This window comes from Camarhynchus parvulus, chromosome 1A (assembly GCF_901933205.1).
Source record: "Camarhynchus parvulus chromosome 1A, STF_HiC, whole genome shotgun sequence".
Taxonomy (NCBI): Eukaryota; Metazoa; Chordata; class Aves; order Passeriformes; family Thraupidae; genus Camarhynchus; species Camarhynchus parvulus.
In genome coordinates this window covers 33,998,618-34,020,904 of record NC_044586.1, presented here as the reverse complement: position 1 = coordinate 34,020,904, position 22,287 = coordinate 33,998,618, and the positions used below count along the sequence as shown (strand labels likewise).

At 38.8% G+C, this 22,287-nt stretch overlaps 1 protein-coding gene across 4 annotated transcripts in view; it reads right to left on the bottom strand.

Annotated features, from left to right (window-relative positions):
- Window positions 1–6,411: 6,411 nt before the first annotated feature.
- KCNC2 (potassium voltage-gated channel subfamily C member 2) overlaps window positions 6,412–22,287 on the bottom strand; it is a 102,113-nt gene continuing 86,237 nt past the window's right edge. For 2 of the 4 annotated variants that reach the window (XM_030960584.1, XM_030960585.1), the window contains exons 3-5: window positions 15,846–16,776; window positions 13,291–13,458; window positions 6,412–9,460 (exon numbers count right to left, since the gene is read on the bottom strand). In XM_030960584.1, the coding sequence (XP_030816444.1) occupies window positions 9,324–9,460; window positions 13,291–13,458; window positions 15,846–16,776 (1,236 nt within the window). In that variant the 3' untranslated portion in view covers window positions 6,412–9,323. The remainder of the gene's footprint in view (window positions 9,461–13,290; window positions 13,459–15,845; window positions 16,777–22,287) is intronic. The other 2 variants (XM_030960588.1, XM_030960586.1) reach the window with 2 other exon arrangements.

Sequence of the window (22,287 nt, the reverse complement as noted above, 5' to 3'; positions counted from 1 at the left end):
TAGGAAGGCAGTGAATTAAATTCCAGAGCTGGCCATAGACAGATGCTTGCACCTCTCTGCTCTGTGTACTCAAAGTTCTACAGGGAATCAGCTGCAGTTCCAACCCCTTCCTTTAGCTTAGACATGGCAGTAACAGCCCCACTGAGACGAAGCCAGGCCCACAAATTTCCCCAGGGATCTGCTGTGAACTACAGACGATGACTTGGAGCATATCTGTTGCTAAGCATGTGCCTGCCTGCCCTGCCAGCTGTTATAAAACATCTTGTCTGAAAACTTGGATAAGCATATAACATAGTTTGTTTAGTATTTTCAAAAAGACACAGACAATGCAGGAATGACAGAATAAAAAATTACCTGTTACTGCCTAAAGATTTAAACACAGAAAAATGAGACAGGCTTCCCAGTAATAAGGACAGTAGAAGTCTAGAAATTATACTCTAGTTGAAGGGTACTGAAGATTATTCATAAAACTTACTTCAGAGCTTCTGTCTAGGACTAGAATATAAAAACTTTTGTTTAAGTAACTTCTTGTAGCTACCTTTGAGGAATGTTTGATTCCTGACATTAATTTAGCTAATGCACCTATTTTTGTTATATTTATCTTTGAATCTGAAGGAAATTCACTATTACAGTAAGTCTTAAAAAAGGGCAGAATCATGTCAGTATTTGTCATTATTTTTGATAGCTTATGACATATATTCAGCACTCCAATCATTCTGCTCAGTACTATCATATTGATTAGTAAATGAATAGTTCAGTGAGTATGTGGTTGGAAAATCTAATTTCTGAATTTGGTTTCTAAGCAATCATCTCTTTCTGTTTTTTTGGCATGTCCCTCTGCAGTGGCCCAGGCACTGGACATATTCCAGTTGCAAACTGCTTTTCATTGACAGCTGTGCTGCTTTTTAGACAGCATTTTGTGGTTCCAGAATTTAATGTTCCCAACTGTGGCAGCTATACAAAAGATGTTGCAGAGAACTGAAAATTCATTCCAAGCTGGGCTGGAACTAACTGCAAAAGACAACATCTCCAAAAAGTTTTAGTTGGCTTAAAAAGAAGTCTCAGTCCTGTGCTCCTCTGTCCTTGTGATTTGAGTCCAAGTTCACTTACCTTTTCTCTTCCCAGCAGCTCTCATGCAGGCTACAGCTGCACTGTAATAATGAGACAGGCAAAGGAGCCAGGGGGGTAAGTCCTGAATACAGGATGGGCAGCACTGAAGCCAGGAAAACTGCAGAAGACAGAGAGCAGTGAAGGCATATGCAAAGAAAACAAGGGAATTATCTACATAGTGGGTTCAGTAGCCTGCAGAATGAAAAAAATAAAAGCAAACTGGTAATATGAACTCTGCTTAAAGCTTCTAACATAGTCAAATGCTCTTCCACTAAGAGTTCTTGAAGTACACCTGGATCTCACATGACAGGATGGTTTCACCAGAGATTTCCTGCAACACCAAAAAGGAGAAGCAAGCTCAGGAGTCAGTGTGGGAACCTGTTCATGCCATGGGCACCTGAGCATGAGCTGCCTCCCAGGCAGGCTCTGGTGGCACACTCCTTTCTCAGAAGAGCCCAAGTGCTGAAAATGAAACTGTTTCTGAGGCAGTGGAGGGGAAATGTCCATGTCTTGGCACTGCACATCTGCAAGAGCAAGCAAAACACTGTGAGAGGCACAGCAGCAGGGCCATGTTACTTCATGTTATAGTCCCTGAATGAGGAGAGAGACAGATCTGGATATTTTTCTGTCAACAGACACTCACAAAGGTCAATTTATCAATTTGACCCACAATGAAAGAGGCATCTAAGACAAAGGTAACATCAGTTTCTAGACATGAACCATCCATCTTCTTTATCTCTGGAGAAAAAAAGCCCAAGCAGCTTGCTTAGAGTTTGCACCAGATGTGCACAGAGCAGAGGTGCTGCCAAAGGCTCTGAAGTTTTAGATGTGGCACTTAAAGCTGGTCTAGTGCTGGACTTGGACTTGCTGTGTAATCAGTTGGATTCAATGATCTTAAGGTCTTTTCCAACCTAAACTATTCTATGATTCTATGGTGTTGGTGATAAACATCCTGGGAATGCCCATGCCATAAGCCAGTTTCTTCCTAAGACATAGTCTTGCTTAAGTAAGCCGAGGACAGTTTTGCAATTCATGTTAGAGAGGTTATTTGACACTGGAACCTTGTTCAGATAATGTCCCATATTGAGGAAACACTTCAGTAATCACAAATGAAGCTATTAACTTTGTGCATGTGTTCTTCTCTGAGCACAGTCCTCAGGCTCTTAAGGTCTCTAATTGCTCCATTATTCAGAGATACAAAGCATAGTTCTCAAAGTTTAAGCATAGGTTATAAACAGCAGTAACTAAACAAATTTTGTTGCTGTGATTTCCAAACAAAACTAAGAAGAGTTTCAGAAATGTAAGGGTTACAGTCAATGTTATGACGCTGACATAACAAAAAAAGCTGTGTATTTTTATTTCTATGTGGTCACAGCTTCACGTGGCAGATTTCATAAGAATTTAAGAAAACCATGTTGTTCAGTGCTCCTTCTACCCCCTTTTGCAGTGTTCCAGTTCAGAAAAAAACCCTTATTTTTTATGCTAGAAAAATGCAAAAATTGCATCTAAACAATGGCATCATCTGAAGACAATCAGACTGCCAAACTTCATTGCACCAAAAATATTCAAAAGCATGAAGAAAATAAGATTTTCGTAAAACCTTGGTTCTGCATTTAGTCACAAGCAAGGAAATCCCTGTAAGGAACTGAAAATCCTTTCTATATTTAGCATCAGCTTAATAGGATAATGTGGCTACAGTTCAGTAGTCTTCAGCTTGATGGAGTTTTGCATTGTTTCACTAAAAAGGCCAGGCTTTTTCAAGAAGTCTGATCTTGCTACTTTTGCAAATAAGCTGTCTTAAGGTCAAGGAGAACAACTTCCACTTTCCTCTTCTGGTAGTTCATTGTCTTATGCAAGTCTAATACTGCTGTGAGGAGGCCAACACAAAACTGTCTGCTTTCCATGTTTTAAAAAGGTGCCTATACCATTCTCTAAAACAAAGAGTTCTTAAGCTACAGTCATCTTTTACAGCTTCAGTATTTCCCAGGGACTATCTCTTTCTACATAGTACAATTCATGTTTACAATCCTATAAGAATCAGAACTACCATGTTTGAAAAAGACCTCTAAGATCATCGAGTCCAACTGCTAACCCAGCACTGCCTTGTTCACCATATCCACCAGTGCCACATCTACATCTACATCTTTTAAGTACCTCCAGGGATGGTGATCCCACCCCTTCCCTGGGAAGCCAGTTCCAATTCCAATCTAAAATAGTACTCTCTGACTCACTTTAGTATCTTATCTCAAAATCCCATTTGAGGAGAAAACTGAGAGCTCCATGTGATAGGAAAATGTAGCAATGCTCTAACCAGATGCAGAACATAAAAGGAACACATCCTAAAAGTTTCAGAATAGCCTAGTTGTGCCCCGGGTTTAAACTGATCTCCAGCCTTCCACCTGCAAATAATACAGGAGATGTTAAATGAAATGCATAACATTTTTGTGCCAAATTTTCAAAAAGTGTCCACCTCCAACTTCATTTTTTTAAAATACGCTAGAATATTGCCATCTGCGAATGTGAAGCTGTGAAAGCATGAATCTGAAATCTGTCAGCTGTTCATCAACATGCTGGTAATAAAAAAATGCAAGTGACAGAAGGTTGGGGTTTGGGGAGGAGGTTGCAGAGGGTGAGGGAATGGTGCCCATTTTGCCAGAAAGCAATGAGAAGCTGCATCTAGACCAAACTCAGGACGCTTCTGCAGGCTGTGCTGCAGAGCCAGGAGCCTGGCTGGAGAGCATCCCAGCCTTCCCATGGAGACAGCACGTAAAAGATCCCTGTCTCTGGGGCTAGAAATCAGGCACCTCTGCAATTCCAGCATGTCCCAGGGATATTCACTGAAGTAGGAGAGAAATGCTCGTAATGGCACACCAGCTAGGTACCCAAGACCCAGCACTAACAGCTCAGTATTTGCTCTCAAGCCAACTCTTGACTTTTAAAACCCACCACTCTTAAAATAACTTTTCTCTTGGGAAATTAAATTAATAAAGTTTATTTCCAAGAGGAAGATAATGTATTATAAAAATATTAATAATTCTGATAAATTTGACCTGGTAGAAACCTTTCTGCTTTTTTGTAATTTCTTCTCACTCAGTCAGTATTCAAAGGCTCTATTATGGAATTGTTCAAGCCATTGCTTGTAATACAGCATATAATAAATTAATTTTCTTTTTCTAATAACAATTTTCCATTCCAATTTCCTTTATCTGACTTCTGCATGGTTTTGTTAGATGATAAAATGCTCTCTTTCATATAGTTAATTCATTCATGACTTTTAAAATTCATATTTCACATAACTATGCTGGCAAGTTTGCTCACATTACATTGATCCCTCTCCCCTGTAGTTTTCAGTTACCCATCTGAAAAGATTCCTTAAATTTCCCTCTCTTTTAGAAGCTTTAATTCAATCCAGACCTTTTGTAAGAGAACTTTTATGAATATCAATTTTTTGACACATGAGAAAGCCCCCTTATTGTACAGGATTATATCAAGTATTATTAGCTGCATGCTTCTTAGCAATTCTGGCACCAGTTTGCAGTACACACCTATAAAAACTCATAGCGCAATGTCTCAAAATTTGCTGGAACAACATTTTTTGAGCGCTGAATGAGGCTTCATAAGAACGATAACTGCCTTCAAAGTCCAAACATCCCATAATCTGCTCGTCTCCAAAATATATCACAGCTTTTGATCTCTGTGCAAACCCTGCTGTTGTATTAGCTCATCTTTCAGAAGGATGCTCATTTTTGATATCTTGACTTCACAATTTTAAAAGGAAAATGAGTAACAGCTTCTCCTAAATTGTTTTAGCAGATGCATTGCTTGTAAATTCATAGCTGTTTTCTAGTTTTGACATCTAACTCTTAAGTAATACTTAAACAAGGATTGAATAAGTTTTTAGACTCCTAAGTCAAGCCTAGAGACGGCCACAAGCACCCTTTGGTGGGTATTTGACCCCTAGAATATCCACATAGAATCTTCCTGCTTGCACCAAAACTCCTCTCTCCTGGTGCAATTTTGCTTCTCATCATTCATCTACTTTCCTTTAAAAGATGGCCAAAACCAGAAGTGAATGAGAATGTGCACCCCAATCTTTACATTGTATCTGAGACACTGCAGTACCCTGAAGAGTGAGGTTTAGGTTCAAAGCCATCCTCAGCCTGAAAAAATTAAACCTTGGTGTCCCATCTCTCATAAAATGCCCTTTCACCCCTTCCTGAGCCCAGAAACAGGTAAGGAACAGGAGGGGGTTGGTGGTTAAGCCACCCTTTTCCTCCTAGAATAGTCAGAGTTGGGTTGTAGTTTGAAAACACATGAACAGTTACCAGACTCACCATCAGCTTGTGCTCCAGGTGTGTTTTAAAAGAAAGCATTTAAACATGGGCTTGGTTCTCCAGCAGAAACATAATACCGAGTCCAGGATATTCTGGCCTCAAAGTCCAGTGTTGGTGGAGATCCATCCAGGCTCCTTACCAGCCAGAGACATAGAAGACATCAGACACCATCTGGCCATCAGTGTTTTCTACAATCTTGACCAACAAAATGCACCCTGTTGTCTGCATCCCACGTGGGGATCATCACTGTCCCTGTGTAGCACTGAGGAGAGCCAGGCTCCTCTCTCTAAGTCTTGAGGCAAACATCACCCTGGGTGACTGGGGCTGGCTGTGAGCCTTGTGCTGCCCGACCTCTACACCTCTTCTTCCCTTGGGTACTGCTCACAATCACAGCACAGGCAACTCTTTAATCCTTGGGCAAACAGCACAGTGAGCTTTCCTGACATATCATAATAACACATTTTCTAAAATTGAACAACTGTTTTCTGATCCTGTTTTCTGGAACTTTTTCTTACATTACAGCACATATGCCAAAACACTGTGTTACAGCCTCTCAGATCATTTGTAAAACTGTACTAGCTACCTCGCTGCTCTCAGACAATCTGCTTGTATATTTGGGGATTTCTGGTTGCCACAAACACAGTATATTAGAAGCGTTAAGCAACCATTTATCATCTCCTTTTTTTTAGGTTTGACTTCACACCAGGATGCAACAAAACTCCCATCAGACTTAAAATACCCAACCTGACACAAACTTCCACATGAGGCACAGGGTCACTTATAAGCTGATAAATTTTCAATTGTTGCAGATGCCAGCTTATGCTAGCTTTTGAATTAGCTCCTTAGGCATTCCAGGAGGCTGGTTGGGGATGGCCAACCATCTGGGATGGCCACTAGCAGGTAGGGGACCGATACAGCTAAAGAAAGCTCATGAGCCAGTTCAGAAGATATGTTCCAAGTTCCTCCCCAGATCTTTTGCCTTTTATTCGCCAATTCAGGTATTACATTTCCACTGGTTTCCACCAGGATTGTGCATGCACCTTGACATGTTCACAGAAGTTCCACGATACAGAGTTTCACAACTGGGACAGGTCCCTACAAGTGGGACACCAGGGTGACAAAACAGATTCTGGAGAATTTCCCACTGAATGGGATGGAGAGAACATAATTACCACATCGTAGCACTACAATGTCTCATAAACATAGAACAGACTAGATCCATTTACCACAAAAATCACAGAAAATAACTTATCAAAGAATATATATATTTTATGTAAAATATACATTTGTAGAATATAATTTTAATACAATTTTTATACTTATTGATGTTGGGTTTACAACACTTTGAATTAAAAAAAAAAACCACAAAATATTCTTGCTGCCAGAATTTTATTTCTGATAATACTTATAGTTTGAGGTAACAATGAAAGAAGACTGTGTGCTGTGAACAAAGTCAGTGATGTTTGTCTGCAGTCACATTTTTGTTATCAAAGTGAAAAGTAAACTTAGGACTTGGCATGTACACCACAATTCATAACAATCTAGGTCATGGCAAACTGAGAAAGCAAGGACTTATGCAAACCTATTCTGTTCAAATTTGTGACTTTTGCAATATATGCCATTAGTATGACAGAAGTCAAGACAGATGTAGTTTACATCACTATCATTATTAAGCGTGTGTCTTTGTATGATCCACAGCACAGCTTACTGCAGGAACCAGGAATAATAAACACAGGGGTGGGGGTCTTTGCATGGAACCTTAGCAATGATGACATGAATTCAGCTTTCCTTGATATAGATAAAAACTGATTTTCCATGCACACACGTTTTATTTACACTGACTCATCAACAGTGACTAGTCACCCCTTCCTCTGGCAGCAGTAATTACGAGCGGTCTTTCATCTTCTTTAACAAGCTCTGCTTCGCACGCAAAGTCTCAGTGACCTCCTCAAGGTGTGAGTCGTTTATCAGGGCCCATTCAGCAGCAGCAGTCTCTTTCCAGTACAGTCCTTGGTATGGCTAAATTCCATTGTCCCTTTTTCAGCAGTCAAAAATCCATGATAAATTCTGTACAACACTGTAGTTAATATAACAGCAGCACCAGATATTATATTAATTCATTTGCTAAAAGCTGTTTGCAATTATCTCTCTATTGACAATATTTTACCAAAAGTAAATCAATGTACATCTCTAAATATCAGAAATGTATACTTTGATAACTACATTATTGTACAAGAATTCTGACATGCAAGTCATGCTATTGGGTTTGGCTATATACAGAAGAACATGTTACATGGTCAACAATAAATTTAATTTATTTTCCTAACAAAAAAGTAAAATATGACAGTCAGGTATTATTCAACAATTTCAAGGATCACTTAAGATTTCAGTCATTATGGTCTTCTAAAACTCTACAGTTTAATGGTAATTTTTCCTCACCAGCCCAGAACCTCAAGTTTGCCATTGCATTTGTCCTGTTGCATAAACAGAGGTTAGTATTGAATGAAAAAGCCACTAGAGAAGATACAGTTTCAAAATTGTAATGAATGCTGGTTGCTGGGAGGAAGATTGATGCAATAGGCAACCGGTCAGTGCTGAAAAGCCGCTCAAAAAACCTTAGGAGTGCACACGAGTTAGTCTAGACGATACTAACTGCACTTGAAAAATATGTATATTTCTATCTATAAATGGATGTATAGTCCGTATGAAAAAAAGAGAAAAGGAGAAAAAAGTGTTCTTAGTTCAACTAAAAAGAGGGGGGCATTTTAACAGTATCTCTGTGCTTTATGGAGACAGATGGAGAATACAAGGAGACAGGTTGCAAAACAGACAGACAAACAACACATAGGACAAAGCACCTCAAAAAACATTGACTGAAGAAATTTTGAAGCCCACTAGCCAGAGGTATAAGGCTGGTCAAAAACCCGACTTGAGAACTACTACCCTCTTACAATGGTAAAAAAGCCCCCAATAATTGTCTCAATTTTACTTGGTACTCAGCTTCTGAAAATGTTGAAGAACCCTGGAGTAGAGAAAATACTACAGAGTACCAAGCAGCACTTGCTACCTTAAAATTGCAAGTCTGGATGGCGTTTACCTTTCTTGCATGTTTTGTGCCTTCCCCAAGCCATTAAGAAAGAGATCTGGCTTCTGCTTGCGTGTAACCAGTAATGACAACCTCTTTGCAGTTATCTGTGTGCAAACAACCGGAGACATTCAGAACTCTGATACAGCAATCCAGTACCGAAATAAGTTAATCGCAAAATAAAGTTGTTTATAAACAAGTAGATAGTTAAAAAATAAAGGAAAAGGTTAAACACAGAAAAACAATCCCACATGCAGACCAGTTTATCAGTGCTTTCATTTCAGCAGGATGGTAACAATGTGAGAACACACATCCAGAGCCCTCTGTGGTCTCCCCGATCCGCAACACTGCTTGTCAGGTGATGGAGACAGGATGGTCCATGCAATGAGCAGACCCTTCAGAGCAGACATCCTCAGAATGGATTAGAGTCACAAGAAATGGAGGTTCAATGGAGTGACTGATTATTACTTGGAAGCACGTTATTTTAAGTAAATCTCCCTGAAAATATGCTTATTTATTGAATATATGGACAACAGCATCCACTAACTGTCCTTTTATTGCCACAGGAAAGTAGGACAATATAGCAGATAAAAGGAGAAATGCTACCTGAAGTAATCTTTAAAAGCCAAGACAAAAATCTTCAGGTACCCAAGTGGCTTTTCTTACTACTGACAGTTGTATCATGCAGGAGTTAGACCATATTTGTGGAGCCTATGCTTAATGCTACATTTGTTTCCAATATGTGGTAAACAGTATTTGATTTAATGCTATGTAGCCGATTGACGCCATCTGGTTTACAAGATGGAAGGGATGGGAGACCGAGAGCGCCTTAGAGGACAAGGTGAGCTGTAGGGTGATGTTACTGGAGACAGTCGCAGAGCATTGCCTGTCAAGCCAGCTATGTTGTTTAGGCTTCGGGATTTTTCATAGCCTTGTATGAGAAAATGCACAGACATCAGTTGAATTCAGCCAAAAAATAGACAAAGACAAACAGTACAATGTAATGTAATCCAAGGAGCTATCAGGGACTCAGAGGGAATCTGCCTGCAAAAGAACTCAGTGCTGAGACACATTACTACCAGAAGATACTAATAAATAAAATTATTTACAAATTAATGCATCCACTTTTTCCCAAAAAAATTAAACAGACCACCACACCAGAGGTCTGACCTGCTCTTCCAAATCCCATCTTGCACTTAGTATCACACTGTGGGCTTCAGCAGGGTTGCAGAGAGAGCAAGATAAGGGATCCCACCAGGGTGACTGAGCTATCCAGCTAAGCATAATCAAAACCCCATTATGACAGACTACAGAAACTGTCAGAATTACATAATCTCTGCTACATTCAATTCCTAATATAGTACAATATTTTCTTTAAAATAAATAAGCCAGAAACCAGATAATTTTTATACAGTATGTGTAAATCAGTTTTGCAGAGGACTGAGTGATAATATAAGAAGCTTCATCTTCAAAAATATTAACTCTTAGGCTTTGCTTCTAATTTTGAAGTCTAATAAGACAGCAGAGCTTGACATATTTGTAAATGCCTCCTGAATGGCAAGCTTAAAACACTGAATTTGTGCTTCTTTTCCAGATAATTTGAACAAAATCAACAGTATTAATTCATATAAGCAAGTAGTAAACTATTAATCATTAAATGAGGCAACCGCATAATGCTTCACAATTTGAAGGGAACATTGCACTTGCAGATATTTCTGTTCACATACACTGTGAGCTCTAGCTACCTCCTTTTTGCTACTGTGGATTGTTTGCACTTCGTAAAGGCTATGCTGTAAACCAACAAAAAAGCATTGCTTTCACTGCATCACTATCTTCATATTCAAGTATTTTCAGCAGCTGCTGAGTAACCCCATTTGTTAGGAAACAGATCTGCTCGTCAGCCTGAAGATATCAGCAACGAAATACAACAAAGGTCGAGCCAGGCAGGACCTTGCTCCTGAAGTACATGGGTACATGCCTCAGTGCAAGCATGAAAAGTCTCACTGATTTCAGTGGTACTACGTATTTCCTTGAAGACAAGTATGCATTTAAGCATTTGTCAGGTTAAAATATTCAGGTCTAAATTGCTTATAGTGGAATAATGAGACTTTTTTCCCCAGAAACCTTAAAATACCAATGACAGTAAAGCTAAACACCACATGGACTGTCAGCAAACTTTTTTTTTCCTTTCTGATTGAAACAGTTACTGATTCAAATTCCAGGTCTCTAGGTAACAGACAGTTAATGGCATCTTTAGCAAAAATCTCCCCTTAAGACAATTAACATATTTCTTACCCTGAAATCTGCATACTGTAAAACTATACTTAAAGCAAATGTATAACCTCATGTCTGCTAAAACATTGTGCAATGTTCCCTCCAGATGGCAAGGGCAGGCTAGACTGTGATACTACACAGAATTCTGATACATTTCTGAAACAGCCTCCAGTTTCTGAGTTTCTATCAGTATTTACACAGACTAGAAAGAATTATGTTTGAAAAGGGAATTAAAGAGAAGCACAATGCTAGTGTATATATTTAAACTCCCTGTAAACATAAAGCTTATTAAAAAATCAAAATAATCAGGTAGCTTTTTCACATAAAAACTAGGAAAGTAGTTTTAAAGGTTATTTTCTTGCTACTCTTCTAATGATAAAAGGAAAGAACTGAGAGAGGAAGATGGTAACAATTATAAGTAAAGTAGAAACTCCTAAAAAATGAAAACCAGATACACAAGATGAATAGCGAGAGATGCTTGATCCAAAATCAGTACTTTTCAGGTATTTTAGTGGATCGGGTCTCAATCAGTATCATCTTGGAGATGAAGATGTAAAAAGCTCAGAATAAATTATAAATGAACAACCAAGAATCAACCAAGGAACAAACCAAACAAGAAGAATGTACCAAAAGAAGGAAAGAAGAAAAGGGTAAAAATAAAATGTGAAAGTAGTAGACTTGATGTGTGAATGACATTCAAGCATTCAAACCCATTTGTATATTATTTGAAGATATTTTCTGCTTATGGGCTAACTTCCCCACTCTGTACAAAATACACTCCAAACCAATGACTAAAACATTTCAGCCTCAACTAAGATTATCATCAGAGCCAGGCAAAGAGCACATTTCTCATCAAAAAACGACCCATTCTGAACTCAAGCCCCAGTTTTCTAGTAAAAACTACAAAACCTACAAAAATGACCAAAAAAAAAGTATTTTAAATCTAGATTTACAAATCAAAATGTTCCAGGATAAAATAGGTTTTACTGTTATATAAATTTGTCTTTAGTAGCTGATGGGTTACTTCTTTTATTATTTCTCATCTGCTCTAGTCATGGTTACCACCATAATTTGCTGAGTGAAGTCAAAAAGCTGATCATGCAAGATGCCATGGTACTCTACCTTTTCCAGGTGTTCTTGACCTCCTCAAAGACTCTTAGCATTAGAGATATTTTAAATAATCCTAGTTGTTGAGAAGACAGTGAAATATACGCTCAGTGAAAAATGTAGTAAATTCCTGCAAAAACATGCTTGCAATGATTTTTCATTTAAGCTAAACATTATATACAGGAGTACGTACAATGCCCGAGCATTGAGTCACACTCTGCAAATGCCATACACGTGGAACTGGTTGCATATCTGCCTTCACAGGTTTAGACTATTGAGCTTATGTTTTGAAGTGCAAAAAGAGCATTGGCAGAACAACTCAAGAGAATTCCTTTAGATATATGGCTGGCTGGGACAGCTATGTTTGCAATACACCAAGCAAGTTTGGGAAAAATAAAAAAAAGCCAGAAAAATCTCGGGCAAAAATGTTTGTCCAATCCCACACGGCTGCTTCAGATGAACTCTGAGGTGAACAACTACACCTCAGCACACAGGAATGCAAAATCTGCCTGAATGATCCAAGGTCAGAGGAATATGATTTGCCAAGAAAAAAAAGCAGTTCCTATCTAAGGGAGTGGGAAGATTCCCACTGGCATGCTGATCTCAGGGCTCTGTCCTGATGTTGGGTTTGCAACCACAGCCAGATGTGGCCCGCTGGGTTAGAAACAATCAGTCACACGGGAGATACAAGCACAAAACAAGTTTTGCAAAGTCCACCTGGGCACTCTCATCCTACTGAGCAGGAAGTAATCAGATTTGAAGAGGCTAAATAACTAGAAAGGCATTTTTAACACCTTGAAATGTTAAGCATTGTTTTACTACATAGCTGAATTATGGCTGGGGTAGACAGGAGTATTTTAGTATCACTGGTTGGTATTCCAAGGGAAAAAAATACTTTCTGGCATTATCAGCTCAAAATTTTGTTTGAAAGAAATCTAACTAGCATCTCAGGATATGTGTTTTTGTATTCAGAAATGTTGCTTACTTTTGACATGTCAACCTTTAAAGTGTATTCAGCTGTAAATTTTATAAAGAGCAGACTACAGTTATAATATGATTAATTTGTCTTTTAGAATGACGAGTTATATTGAGTTATGAGTGGTTGAATGAGCAAGGTCTGAATTGCAGGCTTTTCCACTAGAGATTACGGGCAAATGAAGACACGAGTGAAATGAGGGTCCAACATCAAGCACATTTTTTGAAGACTAAAGGGGATGAGCGTTTCTAAAAGGAAAAGAATGACTAGGAGTAAAGAAAAAAAGGTACATTGTGAGTACAGTCTTTCCTCTTAGAGCATTGTGCACATCATTTACTCTAAGATTGTTTTTCACAAGCACATTGCTGAGTAACCTTTTATGATCTAATGAAAGAAGTCCATACCTTTCCTGATCCCTCCATCAGTAGCACACGTGTAATCACCTGTTGTCAGTAGGAAACATGTTCCCCCTCTTCTGTTTTTGTCTCTTGTACTAGAACGTCTGATGGGAGGGAGCCTTTCACCAGGTGAGAGTGGCTGCTCACTTCCTGCACTGTCTTCACCTGATAACACTGGTTAAAGCACCATGCCCATTTACAGACAATAATGAATGAGGAAATGAGACATCACAAAGAGCTTACGCTGAATGCCAGATATTCCCATCACTCAAAAAGTAGATATAAAGTAAATCATTAGAAGAAAACAAGATTGCAGTTCATCATTAATCAGTACAAAAATGGCAAAAGATACACATTTTGTTCAAGAATAAATGATCTTTTGACTTTCCTGTTCTTCTTCTAAAATTTGAATAAAATTAGATTAAACTAACATGAACTAAGAAATAATCAAACCAAGGCTCAGTTATTCACCTACTCTGGACTGTAACTTGTCAGAATACAGTCAGCCTTGGATATTTCAAACACTTATTTACTATTTTGGCTATCATTTTTGCCAAACAAGAGGTCATGTTAGGCATTTTTGTTTAGAATATATGGTTTAAAGACAAGCCCTCACCCAGAAGGACTATATTTTCAATATTTGGCACTAAACACTGTTTATTAACACACTTAGCTTTCATTTCCATATTTATTACACTTGCACTGCTTGTCATCGTAAGTACCCAACATTAAATGCTGTCTTGGTCTCTGTACTTTATTTTGTCAAACGGCAAAACTTGTACCTCTCCTGATTTGTCACTCCCAAAGGACTCTCTTTTAAAATTATCTACCGTTTCAAATTCAGTCCACACTTCAGGAAAAAAATATCTTCTCAGTACAGCACATAACTTCAGCTTTACCTTTGCATGTAAACCTGCACATGTTTTTTTTCTGAACTGGGAATGCAAAGGGCAGAATTCAGCCTTGAAGTTTTGCACATAATTCATAGTGACTCTAATAACATTCTTTACCAGAAATAAAGCTACAGTGAGTGATGTGAGTGGTGGCACTACTGAAAAGGAAGATAACACTTTAAAATGGCTCCTTCTTGCATGTCTGCTTTCTCTCTAACTTCAAGGATTATAACCCCTTGTAAATAAAGCTGTAGACACAAAAAAAAAAGTGTCTCTTAATGAGAGACACAGTGATCACACTGAGCCGTCTCCATTCAGAATACCTTCGGTAGGACCTGATGGCATGAAAAAGCTGTTATCATTCACAATTTAAAGATGCTACCTCAAAGGGTATCAGTCAAAGCACTGAAAAACTAACCATATTTTACTGTCAGTCTGAGTCTTTTCAAGTGTTTCCATCCTTTTAAATACATTTAGGATGTTCAAAAAAACTGTGTTAATTTGTGAACAGTAACTCAGAGAGTGAAACTGAGCTTCTTTGAACAGAAACGCTCTTAAGTAACAGAGCAACAGACCGAAGAAGGATATTGTTCAGAGACGGATTTTCCAGACTCTTCTTTTTAAAATCTATATTTCAATTACTGAATTACACCAGTCATGAATGGTTTTGCTCTTATTATGCTTTAGCAGCTTTACAGCTAGAGCCTCATGACTGGTATGCGAGCTTTTAAACAGACTGTATTTGGCTTAAGAATAAATACACTTAAGAAACAAAAAAAAATATTCTTGCTGCTAAACTGTTTAATTATACAGAGAGGTAAAATTTACTTTTTAATTGCAATATATTTGGAACATGGAGCAGTGGCTTGGAGGGACTGAGGCTGTCATTTGACAGGCAATTTCACTGAGTAAAGCAAAAATGCTCCTTATTCATCATTTGGAACTCTAACACATAAGGTAATAGAAATCACAAAAATCAACTGTAATAGTGATGATGGTGCTAAGGGCTGTCATTTTCTTTTTTCTTGACAAGATTTACATCAGCTATGCTAGTATAATTTAATGAATAGTAAATATCATGCAATATCTCATCTAACACAGATGAAGGAGATTCTTTTAGCCAGGGAAGCAGAATGCCAAATGGAAGGAAAACTAGAAAGAAAATTTCTTCCTATTTCCTTTGAGTGCTGGGCTTTGGATGTAAAGCACCTGCTCCTTTTAAATGACTGCTTCTTTGTAGGATCTTGCTTAACAGGCCACGATGTGGCACAGGCAAAGCCGACACAAGAGACAGACACTGAGGCAAAACACCATGGAGTCCAACAGGGTGGGACACGGTGGCTGCTCAAATAGTCACAGTCATGCAGAAAAACAAGAAACATCCATACAACGCAACAAACAACAGGCAAAAGAAAAGGTTGATATCATCAGCAGGAAAGCATTCTCAACAGAGCAAGCAAAACTGTATAGACCAGCTACATAGAGGTTTGGGAACATCACTATACCTATTTTTGTCCTCTATGAGACTGACACACGCAAATGTTGGAGGGGAGAAGGGTGGGAGCTACATCTTCTCCTGGCAGAAAGACTGGCTGCTTTCTGACCCCTACCAAACATACTGGTCTATAAAGTGTTTTCAGAGGACATGCATTTCCAGTGGGGTCCTACCTGATGATCTGTTGTGTTCCATCAGCTGGTTGTCCTTGCCCAGGCAGATGTCACCCTGCGTGCTATTGCAGGCCATGTTCAAGTCTGTCTTGCAGAAGGTGGGTGAGCTGGCTTGAGGAGCAGGAGGGATGTGCTTCTTTCGCTTCCTTGGCAGTTTCTGCTTTGCCATGGCCAGGGAGTAGTACATCCCAAAATTGTTAACTATCACAGGCACGGGCATGGCTATGGTGAGCACTCCCGCCAGGGCACACAGGGCTCCCACCAGCATGCCTGACCAAGTCCGTGGATACATATCCCCATATCCCAGGGTGGTCATGGTGACTACAGCCCACCAGAAGCCGATGGGGATGTTTTTGAACTGTGTGTGTTCACTCGCTGACGGGTCATTAGGCTGGGCTCCCACCCGCTCCGCGTAGTAGATCATAGTGGCAAATATCAAAACACCAAGTGCCAGGAATATTATCAGCAGCAGAAATTCATTGGTGCTGGCTCGCAGAGTGTGGCCCAGCACCCTGAGGCCCACAAAGTGCCGGGTGAGCTTGAAAATCCGGAGGATCCTGACAAATCTTACCACCCTGAGGAAACCAAGCACGTCCTTAGCAGCTTTGGAGGAGAGCCCACTCAGGCCCACTTCTAGGTAAAAGGGAAGGATGGCCACAAAGTCAATGATATTCAAGAGGTTTTTGACGAATTCAAGTTTGTTGGGAGAAAAAATAACACGTACTAAAAATTCAAATGTAAACCATACCACGCAGACTCCTTCCACGTACGTCAGTGCAGGATCTGTCTCAATCTCATACTGTAACACAGCTTCTGTCCCGTTGATGACCTGCTCAGTTTTGTTTATAATAGTGTTGAAAGCCTCGTGTGTTTCCAGGCAGAAGGTTGTGATTGAAACTAAGATGAAGAATAAAGAGGCAAAAGCGATGAACTGAAACACAAAGAGATAAAAGAGACATCAGAACCACACAGGTCTTCACATTAATACAAATGATGTCTGCGTTTATAGCAAAACTTTTACTCATTGTTCCCCAAATGGCTGACAAATTCATACACATAAAATTTCCATCTAGGCCAGAGAAGAGCAGCAGACAGCTCTCACATGCAGGTCAGGAGTCCAGGAGCAGGAAAAGTCTTGACAATGGATTTTGTCAATCATGACAAAATGCAACTCATTAGGAAAGTGACAAGGAATTCTTTAATCTGTACTAAACTGCCTGAATTTGATTCAGTTGTCATGGTTCCTTTCAAGCAATACACATAGACACCAACCACAGCAGTACTTACACATGCCAGCTCTCACACAGTGGAACATGAGGGCCGACCCTAACAGTCTTGAGATTATGGTTCAGAACTCACACCTGTCTTGAAGAGCACCTCACAGGGATCTAGGAGCAGATCCAAAGTCTGGGTTTCCTTTAGATTTTCAATGATTTACAAATACAGGACATTTACTGATAGAAAATGCCTTCTGTGTTACAGGCAGAGTTGGTTGCATAGCCTATTATGTTTGTAGTCATCCATCACTGATTCTTTCAGGCAGCACTAAAAGTAACCCTTGCAGAACCTCACAAACTGTGATGGCAGAGCTTTGTCACATTCTTAGGATCCACAATCCTGCTAACCAGGTTACAAATTCAGGGCAATCCAAGCAAAAAGGGAAATACAAATTCAGTTCTAGTAGAGGCATATGAAAATACAGGTAAATAACCAGGAAACAGCCATCACAAAAGATTATTTAGGACTTAAAAAGCACAGACTGCCTGATCTTCAACTCAGCCATCACAGTCAAGCATTGAATAACAGAGAACATCCAGGACAGGATCTCAAAAATTAACACTGAGCCAAACAGCTAGAGCAGGAGATAGACTTTCTTACACTGAGGAATATACACCAAATGAAAAGGTGCTTTGAGGTGAGCTGTTCCTTTGCTACAATAGTCAACTTCTTTTCAATGACATTACAACCAATTTAGCTAGCATTCAGCAGCAGGGGTGTGGTATATAAATAACAACAGTTTTTATTTAGAATTTGCATCTTAATAAACATTTTATAGCCAATATTATTCTGAGGAAAAAAGCCTTCTGGAGACATGAAGATTTTTGAAAGTGTTAGGGGCCCAGGGAGGCAAAAAGATGCCAAAACAGGTTAAAAATATCTAGTATCTAGTTACCACACTGAAATCTTGAATGTCATTGGAAAAATCTAGTTGCAAGGCAGACAAAATATAACAGCCATAAGCAGGAATTCCTCTGTTCTGCCACTTTAATTCAAGATACAGCATTGTGGCAAAACTGATTTTGTGTACTTCGGATATAAATGACTGAATTTAGTATTAGCATTCATATTTAGTGCAATGTGCCACAGGAACTCATTTAGGCTTGCACAATACTGAATGCTGGTATTTTTCTAACACAGAACACTTGTTAGACAATAAAATATTGTCGCCACAACCTGTAAAGAGAATTCCTTTTATTCTGGAAACAAGCTTAAATTTGCAGTGCAGGTCTGGCAAATTTATTACATTCAGATTCATGAGATGGATCTATGAAAAATCCCATATAACTACCTATATCAGATATTTGCAGGTTATTTATGGCTTCCTTTCCCCAGTCAAGGAAACAAAAGTTATTACACCATGCCCTACAATTGCAAACACTCTAAATCTGTTACCTTTCAAAAAGTACTGACTCAGAGACTGAACTGAACACTTATCATCCAGTCTGGACTTCTAGCCACATGCTAAGCGAACAATCTTACACGGTCTGATTTTCACTGAACAGGCTTTTCTGCCTTTGCCTTAACTACAAATTTGCTGCGTGCTCATAGCTCACAGCACCTGACACCAACATACACAAAAAAGCCTCAGTCTTGTGTGAGACAACTTGTGAGAGTCAGCACATACAACCAGATTTATAAACCCTAAGTGAATTAATCTCAGCAGATTTTTGCAAAACTTTGTCACAAGAGAGATAGAGAATGTGCCAGACTCTAAACCACTGGTGGGCTAAGAATGACCATCCTCCAGAATCCTTCTACACAGTCAAGCATGGAAAAAGCAAATCTTAGGAGGCTGAGTCACTGAAGCTAAGTCAGCACTGTAGTTTGTAATTTGTGAGGGAACTTTTGACAGATAGGATATTGGGCAACCTCTTCAACAGCAACACTGGTGATTTCAGACAACTGTGAAATTTTTTTTGTCTGAAAATAAAAGAAAACTACATTCAGCCTAACCAAAGTAAAATTTACCAACAACTGAATTTACCAACAACTCAGATATGACTAGAATTAACTGTGCATTCAACAGTGCAGTGCAGCAAACAGTATGTAAATAATTACCACTGTTTTCTGGACTGTATTTCAGAGTCCATTCAGGTTCAGAAACCTTCTAAAAAATGCCAAATATCATGAGAGTAACTACAGGTAGAACTGCCTGACAAGCTATTTATTACTGTTTTGCTTAACATTGACACTGCATTGACATTGCACTTGGCAAGGCAGATTGAAATTTTTAGCTGTGCACCTATATTCAGTGTTTTATTATCCCTAAAGGAAAAAGACATTCAGTCATGCCCAAAATCTATCCTAAAGACAGTCCTGTTCCAGAGGTTAGAACAAAGACAAGAAAACACCATCAATCTGGTGGAAGATTTCTTGGTAAGCCTGCAATAAGCATTCATAGGAATGTAAAACAATAAGTTGTACACATTTTTCCATGCATATGCATGCCATCACTGATTTTGAGCAAAGACACACATTCCTTTTATCTCTCATTGCATTTGGTTTTAAACTGCCAGTTCCTTGGATCAGGACAGAGCTTGCATAGCACCTAGCAAGATGAAGCCTCATACACAAGAAACCTACACTGTTACTGCAATAATTAGAGGGTTCAGAGAACATGCAAGAAGCAAATGCAAGGACCAATGCAAGCAGGAACATTTTATCAGTCAAACAAAAAATGCTTAGGGATTAATCTTATATTAACAAAGATGCTTTGTTAGTATTATGTTGCCTATCAGGCAATGTGTTGAAAAACTTTTTGTACACAGCTGCAATGATAGAAACTAAATGAAGTCATGTGCTATCCCCATTTGATGGTTTCCTTCTCCTTCATCCTAATTCCAGCTTCTCTAAAGTAATTAGCCTCTAAAAATACATCCATTTTTGTCATGTGGGCAAGCACCACATTTCAGAAAAAGCCAGTACAGATTTGAACTGACAGATTCTCTGGTGGATGTGCCCAACCAAGTTCTATTCCTCAGTCTTGCAATAGTTCCTCACTCTATAATAGCCAGGGTAGCACACACAACTTTCTGGGTTTTTTTTCCTTTTTTCTTTTATGAAGCACAAAAATCTAAAAGGAGTTAGCCTGATCATTATTTCAGAAAGGTTACAGCAAGAGACAATTTTCTGTTTGAATCATTAGCAGCCTTTCACTGTGAGAAGTTCTGAAAACTTTGGTTTTGACTAGTTGCAAGACAAATTCAGCCTTGGTATAGAGCAAAACATCTTATTCACCTCCTTTTTTAAACGAAAGATTGCAGCCCTAACACACTTTTTGAGAGTCTTCAAAAAAAGCTGAAGAAAATTTTTCAAATAATATCCAAGTAATCATGATCGTTTCCTCATTTCTTAAAAAGGGGTTGTTGGGTTTTTTTTAAGTAATTGCTTCTTGTTTGCTTCAATGGATGTGATAAAATTAACTTTCTTCATCTAGGTTTTCTTTTTTTCTCCTGAAGGAACCATCTTTCTAAACGACAGAATGGTTGTAGGCACACTCTGCGGCCACGGTTCGAAATTCAAATTAACACAAACTGAATTAATAAAAAGCTCAGTCCATTTCTGCAGAAGAGAGCAGTTAAAAGTTACAAAAATGTTCGTGTGTAATACACAGCATGTAGAGCATTCCTCATTAAGCAGTTAAAGCTCTCAGGAGGCTGCTGATTCCCTCTGCTCACAGTCTGAAGGCATTGTGTACCCAATTTTGTTCCTGTGTGTCAGCATCACACGTTCAGACAGTAGAGATTCCATCTCCCAGCTTGTCTAGTTGACAGGATCACCAGCCAAGCTCTGTTGCTAAGTTCTACTAACATTCACAGCAAGTGGATTAATCATATATACCTCAATTTTCAATGAAGCACATAAATCTAGAGTGTGAGGTGCCTGCAGATAACTTGTTAGAAGTTATAAAGAAAACTTTATGATTCTTACTTTGAATTCAGTGTTTCATGGGGGACTGAGTAACTCAGAGTTTAAAGCAATCTCGAAATTGACAACCAATTCTAGAACACCAAATTAAGCAGTCTGTAGATTAATGAGTCCAAAGTCATGTTTTACCTTGCACATAGCTCCTTAAGTGCCTAGAAAAAACAAGGTCCCTTAAAATTGCAGCTGCAAATGACCTGACAACAGTCTTAGCTCATAGGCCATGTCTGGATTCCCCAGCAGGAAAAGGCACAAGGTCAGAGGATGCCGTGGCTCACATCTGACCCACAAACATATTCTTCCTTTCCAAGCAAACCCAGACATGGGACTGGTCATTGTCCTGGGATGGAGCCAGGGCCTTGCTGAGCCATTCTAAGGCTCAACAGTTTATACAGAGCCCAAACAAAGCAACAGCAGTGCTGGAAATTGACCCTCACACTCAGATGTATTATACATATTCATAAAATCCAACTGACCCTAATCCATATTTAAAATAAGTTTCTTCTGTCCGTCCCATGCCCTTAAATAGGCAATTATTTCTTGCAATTATTTAGTGTTCCAAAATGGACAGGTCATAGTCAGTGAAGAGGTTAATGCACAGCAAAGTGTTAATAGCCACAGTCATCCTAACTTCTTGCTTCATATTTAAGTTTTGAATAAAATCTCTCACCATATTTCAGTGTTTTCCCAAAAAAATATATCCCAAAAAATATATTTCCAAAAAAAAAAAAAAAAAAAAAAGTATCTTGTCTGGATACAACTTGTTCTGGGGTTGGATCTCAACACCTCCTCTTTCACCTCCCCTCACTGTGTAATGTATATTTTCTATCGTGAGCACATAATAACAGCTTTTAAGAATCATTTAGTTTGAGTTACATTCCAGGACACAGAAGGTTTGCCCTTGACATACTTGACAATGGAAAAAGAAAATGACTGAATATTTAATAAGCCCTTGAAAATACAACACTTAATATTCTCTAATGCAGGTACAGAATTGCCTGTAAAGAACTAAAATCAAAACGTTGCTTTAAATAAATTTCTTCACAGGCACATTATGAGATTTAATACATGTGTGTTGCTAGAACTTAAAATGATTTTTAAAAATCAATATTCCTCCCCACCACACTCACAGACTAAAAATACAACTATAAAGCATCCAAGAAAAGAGATTGTGACGGTTTTTTTCTAAAGAAACTAACTCTGATGGCTTGCTCACTATTATAACCAAAATCCTACT